Genomic DNA, 12838 nt, shown 5'->3' on the forward strand with positions numbered 1-12838 from the left:
ACTTCTAGATTGCTCCACGGGAACCCTTCAACTCAGCTTATCCTCTCTGCTGCATTTCCACTACAGCAGAGCACTTTCCCTCAGTCACATCACCAGCAACACCAGTCTCAGCAACAGCAGCAACTGAATCGGCGCAGGACTGACAGTTTGACTGATCCTTCCAAGGTTCAACCACAGTAGCACACACGCTTCCTTTCTGCCCTCAAGGGAGGAAGGGGGTGGCCCATAAAAGAGTTGCTCGGATGATCTGAGGATAGCATGAAAAGTTCCAGTGGTTTCATGAGATGCAGTATTGAGTGTTCTAGTTCCTGGAATTAGTTAGCAGAGAAAATGCTGCCTCGTGCTGCGGATGTGCATTAAATACCAGCCAGCAGGAGATGATCATAGGGCCATAGCCAATCCTGACAGTGTTTTACTTGCCCAGATATTTTTTGATGGAAAAAGAGTATATTGCCAAATGTTAAGAAACTCAGCTATGAAACATGACCTCCAGTGAATAAGAAAGGCACTAACAATGTTAGTAACTTTGAGTGGTTCTGTGCCTGTTTTCAAGTGTTACAGAGGATACACCACTGCCATGTCAGGGGTTTGCTTACAATGATGCCATGAAGACAGTCCAGTAGACTCAGTAGGCCCCCTTCCCCAACCCCTCTCCCTTTTCGGATAATGATGGAATAGTAATTAATTTCAGAATGTTGTATGAGTTTAAATTCTCTATGTACAGACGCTGTAAAAATAATATTATGTATATGTCTGGATAAAAGGAGAGAAAGCAAAACATTTTGTATGCTGCATGAAAGCATTATCTCATTTAGGTATGAGTAGTTTCCTTAGATTCTGACACCATGTGCAAACTAATACATCCTCTTCTCTCTTTTGTTTACCATACAGTAGTGTTCTCTTCAGTTTCCGGGGCACAAGTCTTTTTATGTTCATACTTTGGCTGTGATGTCACAGTTTGTTCAGTGAGGTATGATGTGCTGCTGGGAATGGATTTTTTTTTTCAGGTTAAATTATTTGAAACAGGATTTTCAAGTTACTCAGAAATATCCCTCATTTCATTATTTTTCAATTATGTTTGAAAATAGGATTTGCACTGCTTTATTTTAAGATGGTTGGGAGTTTTGATCACATATTTTGATCTAGTTCATAGTTGGAAATAGTTGTGTAAATGGTTTTTAACAAGCCTGAAAGTAATTTCAAGAATGTTTCAGTTATAGGAGTGAATTTGCACACAAAATATTTTAGGCACTTTTTAACGTTCTCACTGGTGGGAATTTTAACTTTTAGGATTTGTTGGAACCTTTTTATTATCCCCACAATTTCAATGCTTCTTTTAGTCAGAAATGATTCAGGGTTATTTGAGGAAAAAAAAAACAAAAAAAAACAACCCATTGTGCCTTGATTTTGATTCAGGTGATAACTCACCATCTTGAGCTCATCGTCTGGTTTCAGTAGCAGTTTTGAAATCTTGGTACATTTTTAATAGCATGTGGGTGTCAGTGCCATTAAGTTTCTAATGAAGACTGCTTTGAGTCTCTTGGTTTAGAGGTACAAATAATTTCAAAATAAAAGATGACATCCTAATGATACATCAGAGTTACTAATGTGATCACAAAGTTGTTTTGCTAAATCATCATTTTCCTTAAAGCTATGTAGTCATTTAGTAATTACCAGTAAATATTTGCTCAATGTGATCTTAAAATCCTGTGAAGAAAAAAGAAGGGGTAGGAATTGGCTTTGCCTTCACTACAGCAGTAGAATATTGTAGCTCACATGCTTCATAAACATGAACTAAGATTTCATTTGTTAATACATTCTAAAGGTAGTAAGTTCCAACCAGAATTACGTACATTAAAAAAAAAGCATTTTATAGATTTTATGGTACTAGTAATTAAATTTATAACTACAGAACAAAGGAAAATTAATGGGAAAAAATCTTATTAGAATATCAAAAATTATTACTGAGGAAAGGGAAGACAGCAAGCTATAATAAATCAAAATTGACCTTAAAAGAAAATGTGTAACAGAATTGAGGTTGTTAAATAGAAAAGATTTCAGCAATGAAAATAATCTAGTACAGAATTGCTAGATAAAGGAGTCAGGGGAACTCTCAGTCAGTTCTTAAGACTTTTCTGTTCTCAGCTTTGCTATCATCCTTAAGGGGTATACTTTGTCTTTCTGTAGAAAACCATGCCTGGCCACACATAAACTAGAAAATTAATGTTGAAAACAACCAAAGAGACTTGGTACCTACCCTTCTACAAAAGAAGTGTTACTAGATGCCAATCAGTAATTAACATATCAAGGAGCTCCTCTTCTAGCTAAATGATCATGACTTTCTCATGAATGTCAAGAATAAATGTCGGAATATCTGTGTACTTGAGCATATGTACACGTGGACAACATTGATGTTGTAGAGTATGGCAACAGTATTTTTTTCCCCTTTCAGATTGCCTTTCTTAACCTTATCATGCCATTCCATATATATCTGAGTTGTGCCTCATTTATTTATTGGCAATATGTAGTGATACAGATTTAGCAAACAAAAGATATGATGAACTATTATATTAAGGTTTATTTTCTAAGTCCCATATGTAAAAAGAAAGATGGTGAACCGTGAGTACTGTGTACTTAGGTTAACACAAGCAAAGTATAAGACAAGCCACAAGGTAAATCTGTAGACTGTTTATGCACATTCTCCTCCACCAGTCCCTTCAAGCATTTTTTCATCCTCACAAATATTTGGGAAAGAAAATTAGACAAGATTTTGCTTTATAATTCCTGCTGTTCCTCACAGCTCATTTTTTTCCTGCTTAGAATTGGTTGCTACACTTAAAGGAGCAGCTTTTCTTTTGCTGTCAGAATGAAGTGTTGGATCAGAAGAGCTAGTAACTGCCTCTCAGCTCCTCCTTTAACTTGGTTTCCTCCTGCTTCCCTGGAACTTGGGCTGCAGAGCAGTCCCTGTCCCCTCCTCCGTGCATTGAGACTTGAGCATTCTGATGAAGATTCAGCAGTGGCCTGTTCTTCATTCATTTCTGTAGCCAAAGTTGTTCATTAAAATCCAAATCTAAGTCATGAAAAAATACCAAATAGGAACACCTTTCAACTACTTAAAAATCTTATCTTCCCTCTGCTTTACTCTCATAGATCCTCGGTTTTTCTTAAAAAACACTTGATTCTGGGTGGCAGTCATTAGGTGTTACCTTCTTTGGACTGCTGTGGCACTGGGTGAGTCACTGTTGTTCTCACAGCTACCAGTGAGGACTGTAAGGGTTCATGAAGTTGCTGCCATGACTGGCGTCAGACCAGAACCAAGACACTCAAAAGCACTTCAGTTTTAGAGTGAAAATATTGGGAGAAAAGCAAATACGGGGGAAGATGGGGGCAGCATGTGAGTAAATACTACAGTTCAGTCTCCCAACTCCGTCCCAGGTTGAGGGGGTAGTTTGAGTCCTGTGCTCTGCTTTGTCACGTAAATCTGGTTTAGGAATGTACTAGTAATAAAAGGATGCCAGTGACTTTGAACAGTTTGTTGTAGAATTCTCAGTGTAGATTCGTGAAAGTGTTGTAATTCTTCAGAAGTGCTTGGGTTGTTGGTCATTGCCTTAAAGCGGTCTGCTTGCAGTTAGTTAAGGGCACTGCTTGTTGAAGGGAGATGAGCCCTTGTTCAAGAAGCCTTAGGAAGGGGCCCCTTAAAATAGTACTCTATTTGCCGGCTCTACACAGACAGGTGAAAATTATTTTAAACTGGAAGTTACTCAACGTGTTTTAAGATGTCTCCACGACATTGAGGTAGCCTTTTTTTTTTTTTTAAAGTGGACTGCAAATAGCATTTTGCTCTGGTATTGCTCATTTCTACTTTTTTTCTTTTCCTATATTTCTCTGGTAATTGAAAGTTTGTTGACGAACATTTGTGTAAAACTCATTCAAGTCTATAACCTTTCCAATGTCTGTGACCCTGTTCTTAGTCCCTCGGGAGTCAGTGTTGGAAGGTATAAACACTGGATATTATTATTGCTGAGTGAGTCTAGCCAGGAATAAGCTGATTGGAATTTTTAAACAGAGGAAAAGAAACAGCACAAAGGCACTTGCCATTTTATAGTGATTGGAGGAAAAGAGTCTTTTGTTTGGGGTGGGTGAGCGTTCTTCCAAAAGGAGCTTCTGAAGTAATTGCAAAGGAAAAGAGTTGACTATTTTTATAGCATATTTAATATATTTGTATATAACTATGAATATAATAGGAACCCTTCACATGCCTCCCCCCTTTTCTAATTTACTTCCCCTTTTGCCATAGCTCTAGCTTAGCCTCATCCGCATGGGTAACGTGCCTATTGTCAGCCTACCAAGAGATAGTGCTGCTGCTTTCTGAGACAGGTGAGAAGACCCAACTCTCATGCCTGGGGATCCTTTATATAGGAATAGCACACACTTCGCAGACAACACACCACAGTCTAAAAGCATCATTTTGAAAGGTAACAAGCACTTTATTGCAATTACTCATTTTGATAAAGTTTATTATCTTAGATACTACCATTTCTAAAGGATCCCCGAATCATCACTTAGGTGAAATTTTTAAATGACACATTTCTGAGAAATGTTTAGATCCAGTGAACCATAGTAGGTTTATGGGAGTGATTTCATGGTAGCCAAATGAACTTTGACTTTTGTTTTGAATGTGGTGGAGTCAAGAGACTGTGGATGCCTAGCTCCATTTAGACACTATTGTAAACCTATCTTGCCTAATGTGTGGACACCAAAAGAGACCAATGAGCCTGTTTATTTTCAGAGGTCTAGGAGAATTGCATCAGTGTGAATAGATGTATAGAACTAACCTAAAAGTGATTGGTAGTCATATTTTAGAATACAGTAATTTCAAGAATTATTCTGGGTGTTTTAAATGTGCTCTGAAATGTTGGCATGTCATTTCAGTGTTTCCATTTGAATTGCTCTTGTAATATTTTTGCACAGAAAGGACTGAGAAAGACTACTTTGGTTGAAGAAAAGGAAAAATAATAATAATTTGGTCATATTTTAATGTCTCCTGTGGAAACACTGGGGATGAATTTTGTTGGTACAGTTATTAATTCAGGATGTTTGAAACAGTATTGAACAGCTCACAAGAAACTAAGCAAACGTGGATATTAAAAATTAAAACTTTCTTTCCATGTGACTGTTTTGCATACTTTTTCCCCATGTCATAATTTAACACTACATTCCTTGTTTTTGTTAAATAAAATAATACTTTGCAGGTTCTGTTTTTGAGTATTTAACAATATTTTGTAAGCTGCCTGAGTTTTCCTAGGTAAACGTTCTTTAGTGAAATAGTTTATGAAGAGGTATTAAGTGAAAGTCCATCACCACCACCAGCAAATACTGAGGTGCTGCATTAAGTGACAATCAAAATAGTATTTATGGGAGAATTTAGAAAGTGGTTTTTAAAGAAGCAATTGCTTTGAAAGCAGTTCTCTGGGTTTCTTGAATAAAAATGGCTAAATGTATTTATTTATATTTTTAAATATCTTTGTGTTCTGTTTTCTCATCAGAGTGATTTCACAGCGTATTTAATTGTGGTTTGTTTTGTTTTGCCTTGTAATCTTCTATGTGGAGGACTGGCTCTTCCCATCTGGGGTGCAGTCCTTAGCCCTCGCGACGCCTCTTCATGGCGATTGGAACCTGTTCCACTTCAGGACAGCAGTGGAGCCCCAGTCCAGATGCCCCTGTGCTTCCCTGCTGTTCTCAACTTAGATAGGAAACAGTAAAGGTAACTCCTTTCAAATCTGCTTCATATAGCTCCAAGTTTTTTCTAGTTTCACTTGCTGCCTTTTCTATTTTATGGGCACTTTTAATATGATAACTTCCCCAACACAGCCAAACGCCAGTATGACAGAACCCAAAACACGCGCTGCCTGTTTGGGAAAATGTTATTAAAACGGTCAGCATCTTCTAATGGCCGTCACTATCATATCCATATTAAAATCCATCTAAAGTCCTTAAATATAGGTGGAATACTGCAAACTCTTCTACAGAAAACATTTGCTGTGTTTATATAGTGTAGTGTTGCTTGGTCCTTTAAAAACAAAGCCACACCAAACCTCCATACACAGCATTGTCCAATAAAGCAGTGTTTCAACATTTGAGGCCTAGAAATTTGAGGATACTTCTTGCTGGTCTGTATTGGAACAGAATTCCCCACCTTAGGGCTCCCAGAGTAGTTCTTGAGTCCCACAGCCCAGGTCCAGAGCACGCTCTAGCTTTTGGGATCCCTTAGAGAATGGTAATTAAAGGAGGTCAACCACCAGTTGGATTTAATGATATAAAAAATGTTTCTTGACTCTAAGGGTTAAATTGGAGACACGATGTCTTTAAATGTATGCTTTTTAGTTTCTGAGGAAACAAACGGTGACATTGCTTTAAAAACTACATTCAGATGTTTTATGATGTGTATTTTGAGTTGGCCTATACTGGTACAGATTCACTGCTGGCAATGGTTGTACCAATACTAAAGAGTTCAAATGTTAGGAAAGCTCTGTTATCTATCTTCAGATTGATGTATTATGTAACCGGACAATCACCATCAAGCAAAAAGAAGAGGAATCCTTTTCCTTTATAGATGTCAGCCAGAGCAGCTGTAATTTAGATCATCCTAGAATTATTCTGAAGTCTGTTTTATCATATGGTGTAAGTCGGGGAGGGTGCTCAGTATGGCACTTGCACATTCATTCTATGTAAAGACTGAAGCCCAAAGACGAGCTAAATTCAGTGCTGTATTGAAACCAGTCAGTGCAAAAAAAAAAAAAAAGTTTTATCTCTGTAAATTTTTAATTGTTAATTTAACATCAGTTGGTAATTGTAAAAACACACACCAAATTCTTTCTAATGTTCTGTGTGGTTCTTAGTGTACTACTCTTGACATTGATGTGTCCTTACTGCTTGGTTCTTGGTTTTAAATTAAAATTAGATATAGCCTGTCATTCTTCCTTCTGAAAGGGTGGAGCTATAAATGGCTAAGAATACCTTTTTTTTCCTAAAGCAAACATTTCATTGAAATCCAGATTGATTTACAAAAACAAGACTGACATTTTCCAAGTAATAACTTCAGCCCAAATCCTAAATTACACAGAAGCACAATGGGATAATGAATGGTTTCAACGGTGCTATAATAGGTTCTCTGCTGATTTTCATGAGCTATGTTTGGAAATTCAATATTATATAAAATGCGGATCATTTTGTTACTTATTTAAATATTGCCATTTTAATTTGGTGTTACAATTGGTCACACTTGTTTCTCAGAGCTGTCCTTTGAGAACAGGTAAAGTGTTATTAGCCTACCTCCACTCAGGCCTCTTGCTGTATAATCATTTTTCCAGGTTATGATGTGCACAGTTTATAAAAACTATATGTACTATTATAATGCTCTTTCCCATACTCTTGTATTCAGAACCTAAAATTATAGCAAAAGAGCCAAGCAGTAGCATTGAGTTTTTTTTTATAAATGTAAAATTAATTAGATTCAGACTTTGTTTCCTTATTCAGTTTTAAAAATAAAAAATACCTCAGTGCTGTTTTCCAGTATCACCTGCATTTCTCAAAGAAATAACACCTGCTTTATGTGGCACATAACTTGTAAGAATCACATTATTTTGGATTTTAAAGAATATTAAATATTTTAAAAGCACTACCAATGACATTTTTTCCTCTCTTTTATTCAGCAATGGAGTGTAACTGCATTAGCAATTTTTACCTTGTAGCTAAGGTCTGAGCTGCCAAATTCTCTGAGTAGTTGTGTCCTGTTACAAGATTGTGGTGCCTCAGAAAGCTTCGCTGTTATTCGCCGTTAAGCTGGTGCTGGGACCAGGCGGCCTGCACTTCCAGGTGTGGGCTATGATGGTACCAGCTACTTTCTAACAAGGAAGTATCCTTTCTATTCTTGGAAAAGAAATAATGCAATGCCTCACTTATTCTGTTTGTAATAATCTAAGGCAGTATTAGGGGTATTTAACTCCAGAGAATTCTGGTGTAGTTTCAGGATTTAACCTGAGATTTCTTTGAAGTGCTTTATCTTAACTCATGGACATTGTGGTTTCTTTACGCTGTAACACACACTTTTCATGGTAGAGAACTCCTTAGAAGTTTCTAAAAATGACTTTTTCAGAAATATGTGAACTGCTGCTTTTTAACTGACGCTTTTAGATCTCCTCACAGTAATGGTTACTACTGCAGAATGACTGCTGTATTGAGAATGCTGGGTGATTAACGAGATTATTTCACAATCTGTTCAAGTTACAAATGACTGTACATTGTGAACTTTGTAGTAGCTCAGTAAACCTGACTTGCTCTGGGTCTGCTATTACTTCACACAAGGAACATGTGGGAGTTTCTATAGAACAACTGTCCCTTCAGGTCTCTAGAGGCTTCTGATGGCAGTGTTATTGCATATGGTAACAGAGCCTATGAGGCTGGGAGAAAACAGTTATGCTGCTTGGACGGAACAGTTAGTACTCAAGTTAGAAGAGACTTACTTAAATGACAGTGATTACTGAAGTTGCTATGATAACATGAGGTGCCCTTCACCATAATCGGTGATTATGGTCTCTAGAAGTAAACTGGCTTGACTCCCTGCTCTACCATGTAACCCTGGATGAGTTAACCCTTTTTTTTAACTTTTTATTAGTAGCTACTCCCTCACAGAACTGTGTGAAGGTTAAGACAGTGCTTTAGAACAATGCTTTGCTACTGTTTTTTATATCAGCTTTAGAAACTGGTCTATAAATGTTAATGATTTGATAAATTAGAGTTATGAACTTGCATAACACACAAGGAAAAACAAGCACTGGTCATAACACTTTTTTATTTATGTTGTATCTTTGTTACATTGTTTATTCAATATAGAAAAAATATGAATACACTCACGGTATTCTCTTTTAATTTGGTAATTCCACATGGTCAAATATTGACTGACTGTTATTATATTGGGTTTCCTACCCAATTGAAAAAAAGAATGGACCTGGCAGACAATTCTTGTCATGTTATTAACAGTAATACATTTCCCTTGCTCTTAAAAAAAACATACAAACAAAAACCCTAATTTTTTTTTTTTTTTGCGATACACAGGCCTCTCACTGTTGTGGCCTCTCCCGTTGCGGAGCGCAGGCTCAGCGGCCATGGCTCACGGGCCCAGCCGCTCCGCGGCATGTGGGATCCTCCCGGACCGGGGCACGAACCCGTGTCCCCTGCATCGGCAGGCGGACTCTCAATCACTGTGCCACCAGGGAAGCCCCAAAAACCTAATTTTGAAAAGACTTCTGATTATTCTGATAAACCACTGCTTACTGGCTCAGGAAAATGTTTTAAAAGATAGCTAGATGATAGAAATTAATTCATTCTTTCCCCCAGGAAAAATTTTAAGGTAAACAAACGTCGTAAAACACCTCAGTTATTCAGGACAAAACTCATAGTCCTTGCAAAGGGGTCAGTGCTGAAAGAGAATCAAGTGGCAGGCCCCCTGCCGAACAATGGTTCTCTATATACTACCCTCACCTCGCCCCGGCCAAGAAAAGGAGACCATATTCACATAATTAAGCTGGAGAAAAGAAAAAATCCACACTTAGATATCAGTTGTTTTTTTTTTTTTAAAAATCCATTTCGCAAATAGAATCAGTGATTATTTCTCTTGGACATAATACTTCATTAAATGGGTCAAACTCACAAATCAATGCTACAAAATACAGTATTTTCCATCACTTTTAGTTATAATATACACTATGTACATAGTTCACCTATCTTAGACTAAATATAAATGAACAGTATCATGTTAAAAACCAGAATCAGGACTTATAAATAGTGCAGAAAACGCAAATGCCAAAAATACGATGCCTCCTATGATTGTCACTGTAAGAGAACAGAAAAAAATTTAAGGCAAAATTCCTCTAAATAAGCCCTGATGTTGCCTATTATTCTTCTAATCTAGTAAACTAACATTAAAAACAAATTAGGAATACTTGAACGAATTAGAAACACTTCAACCTCATTTCCACAGCAAAATACTTAACATGCCCGACTGTGAACAGTTAAGAATCAGTTTATTTTCCAGCACTCTTTTACTAACAGAATTATTAAATTGAAACAGTGCTGACAAGCAACAATAGAACTATAACTCATCTTAAAAGCCAATTATATAAGAGAATTTTCAACAACTTCTGACCACCAAAGAGACTATTTTTATTCCATCTTTAAGATCTATCAGCTACGTAGGAAATTTTCAGCTGAATCAGTAAATATGGTCTCCATCTATGATTGCCAATCCCGAAGACACATTTTCAAAGCTAAAAAGTTCTCGAATTTCCACAGGGTTGTTTCACTGACTTAAATATGTTGACAGAAAGCTACTATGAATCCAGTAATGCTTTGAGATGGTTCTGTATTTTACTAACACCTCCAAGTGAAAAACAGTCCATGTTTGCCACAGCAGAGCCAGTACGTTGGACCTCTAAGAGATTATCGTAGCAAAGACCAAGTCTGCTTCAGAAGAAACACGTTCTCTTTTCTAACCTCAGTGATTCTAAAAGTTAAAATAAATGGAATTTTCTTTCTAATTAAAAAAAGAAAAAAAGACTTACCAGTTCTGACAGAGATTTTTTGTGCTATCATTCTTCCTCCAATTACTGCCAGTCCAGTGCAGAGGCAGTGTCCCACTGTTCCACCCACTGCTACGCCATAGGGGTCCTGGAAACATACCATTAATTTAAAACCAAGGTTGAAACTGCTACCTGAGAAAGATAACTATCAAGCAATGAAAACAGAGGTCAGTAACAACAACAAAAAAAGCATAAAACAATTCTATGAATTAGCTGTTTAATTTATGAAAAGTGTCATGGCTGCTTGAAAGAATATGTTCCATTTATACCTAGGACTAGAGATAAAAGAAGAATAAACTCAAATCAATGTAGATCAAAGTAACCTAATTCAACCTTTCAGCAGTTGTTGAACTTACTTCACAGGCACTATTTAGCTCTTAAGTGACAAGTGCCAAGGAGACGTACCCTAGACACCTCTTCCCTCAGGCAGTATTTGATACTGTCTAGAAACTACATAAGAGCGTAGCCTCACTGTACTTCCTAAGAACAGAGACCCTGCCTCTCAGTCTCCACTGTGTCCCAGTGCTTTACCTCAGTGTCAGGACACAGTATTCATTCAGTAAACACCTGCCACCAAAGCAAACTGGAGGCACTCAGATTGGGAAGACCAGTGAAAGTTTTCCAGAAAAGACAGCCCTGAAGCACAAGCGGAAGCACCTGACCTGGCAGCAGGCCAGCAGCAAGAGGCAGCTGCGGAGCACTTGAGTGTTTCTAGAGAGAACCAGTGAGTCACGAGAGGAGGAGTCCCATCAAGGAGGGGGCTGGGTCATGAAGGACCTGTACAAGCTTAGAGTTTAGACTTTTTAAGACACTGGTTTTTATCTGGGGAGTGACAGACAGGTTATGCTTTAAAAGTCGAGTCTAGAGAGTGCACTGGAGGGGAAGAAGACTGAAGGCAAAGTGATCAATCGAGAGGCTACAGCAATAGCCCTGGGAAGAGACAGTGCTGGCCTGGATTGGCATGGGAGACCAGGCAGAGAAAAGCAGACGGATTCGAGAGAAACTGAGGCACTACTGATATACCTTACTGGTAAGTGAATGATAGGAAATGAAAAAAATCAGGCCTGACACTTGAGTTCCTCACCCATAATTCTCTAGATGAATTATGGCAATACCAATGTGATTTAAAAGGTAGAGGAAGCAAGGGAGAAAGGGTTTGTGGCTGCCAACAAAGGAGTTAAAAGTAGAGAAGTTCAAGAATCAGTTGAGTTCAATGGAGAAGAAGTGATGGGACTGAACATCATAACCCCAGGAGAGAATGTAGGAAAGCGCTGACGATACGATCATGAGGAAAGCAACACTGAAGAGCTGACAGGGGAAGAGGAGCCCAAGGGAGACTGAACAGGTGGCCAAGCAATTAGCCTCCCAAGATGACCACGGCAAGCCCCACTGGTGGCTGCAGTGAACTTAAAGCACCAAATCAACCGGTGAGTCAGAAACTAGAGCCCAGTGGGTTTAGTAAGTAAGGGAGTAGAGCCAACTCCTGTTCCCATCACAGCCAAGCCCTCTGAAACTGAGGGAAGTGGGGGAGGAAGAGGCTTATATTTGGAAGAGAAGCAGAATTGAGGAAGGGGTAAAACTTTTTTAGATGAGAAAAACTTGTGCATATGCTCGCAAAATTGGGCTGGAAGAAAGGCCAAGATTTAAGCTGTAAGTGGGAGCACCGGGGGCTGGAATCCAGAATACAGGTGGGAAAGGACCCACTGTGATGGGTGGCAGTGAAGAAACAATGACCTCTGCTTTCTTCTGTGAAGTGGCAGGAGGCCTCTTTGCTGGGGTGGGCAGTGTGTGTGTGGACTGGGGAAATGGAGAGAGCTGGAAACTGTCTGTGAGGAATGGAAGAGTGGGACCACATTTCCTAAATTCTGTTATAACCTCTAAAACTAATATCCCAGAAGATGGTTTCATTCTATTTGAAAGTGACACTTGAAAAATCACTGGATTTAAATAAAATTAAATGGTTCCTTTAATACAGGATTTTTCAGAGTCTTTGGTATTTTGTATACTCCATCTTCAAAACAAAAAAACCAGGATATATTATTTGCCAAATCTATTTGACCCTATAAACTTTTTCCTCAATTTTTTTTTTTTTTTTTGCTTAGTACCCATTAACATCTCAAAGGATACTAGGATTCTGTGACATCCAAACTGAGAACACTGAATTCTACTGGGAGCAGAAATGAAGTTCAGACTAAAATGGA

General features: G+C 38.1%; 2 protein-coding genes across 23 annotated transcripts in view; one reads left to right on the top strand and one right to left on the bottom strand.

The window, feature by feature from the left end:
• The window catches only part of CLOCK (clock circadian regulator), a 137145-nt gene extending 127506 nt beyond the window's left edge, over positions 1-9639 (top strand). For 18 of the 21 annotated variants that reach the window (XM_049709151.1, XM_033425383.2, XM_033425382.2 and 15 more), the window contains one exon: positions 1-9639. In XM_049709151.1, the coding sequence (XP_049565108.1) occupies positions 1-180 (180 nt within the window). In that variant the 3' untranslated portion in view covers positions 181-9639. The other 3 variants (XR_007477024.1, XR_007477025.1, XM_049709153.1) reach the window with 3 other exon arrangements.
• TMEM165 (transmembrane protein 165) overlaps positions 8835-12838 on the bottom strand; it is a 26224-nt gene continuing 22220 nt past the window's right edge. For both annotated transcript variants that reach the window (XM_004268261.4, XM_033425405.2), the window contains 2 exons: positions 10620-10725; positions 8835-9891 (listed from right to left, as the gene is read on the bottom strand). In XM_004268261.4, the coding sequence (XP_004268309.1) occupies positions 9815-9891; positions 10620-10725 (183 nt within the window). In that variant the 3' untranslated portion in view covers positions 8835-9814. The remainder of the gene's footprint in view (positions 9892-10619; positions 10726-12838) is intronic.

The sequence above is a fragment of the Orcinus orca genome, chromosome 4 (assembly GCF_937001465.1).
Source record: "Orcinus orca chromosome 4, mOrcOrc1.1, whole genome shotgun sequence".
In the NCBI taxonomy this organism is placed as follows: domain Eukaryota; kingdom Metazoa; phylum Chordata; class Mammalia; order Artiodactyla; family Delphinidae; genus Orcinus; species Orcinus orca.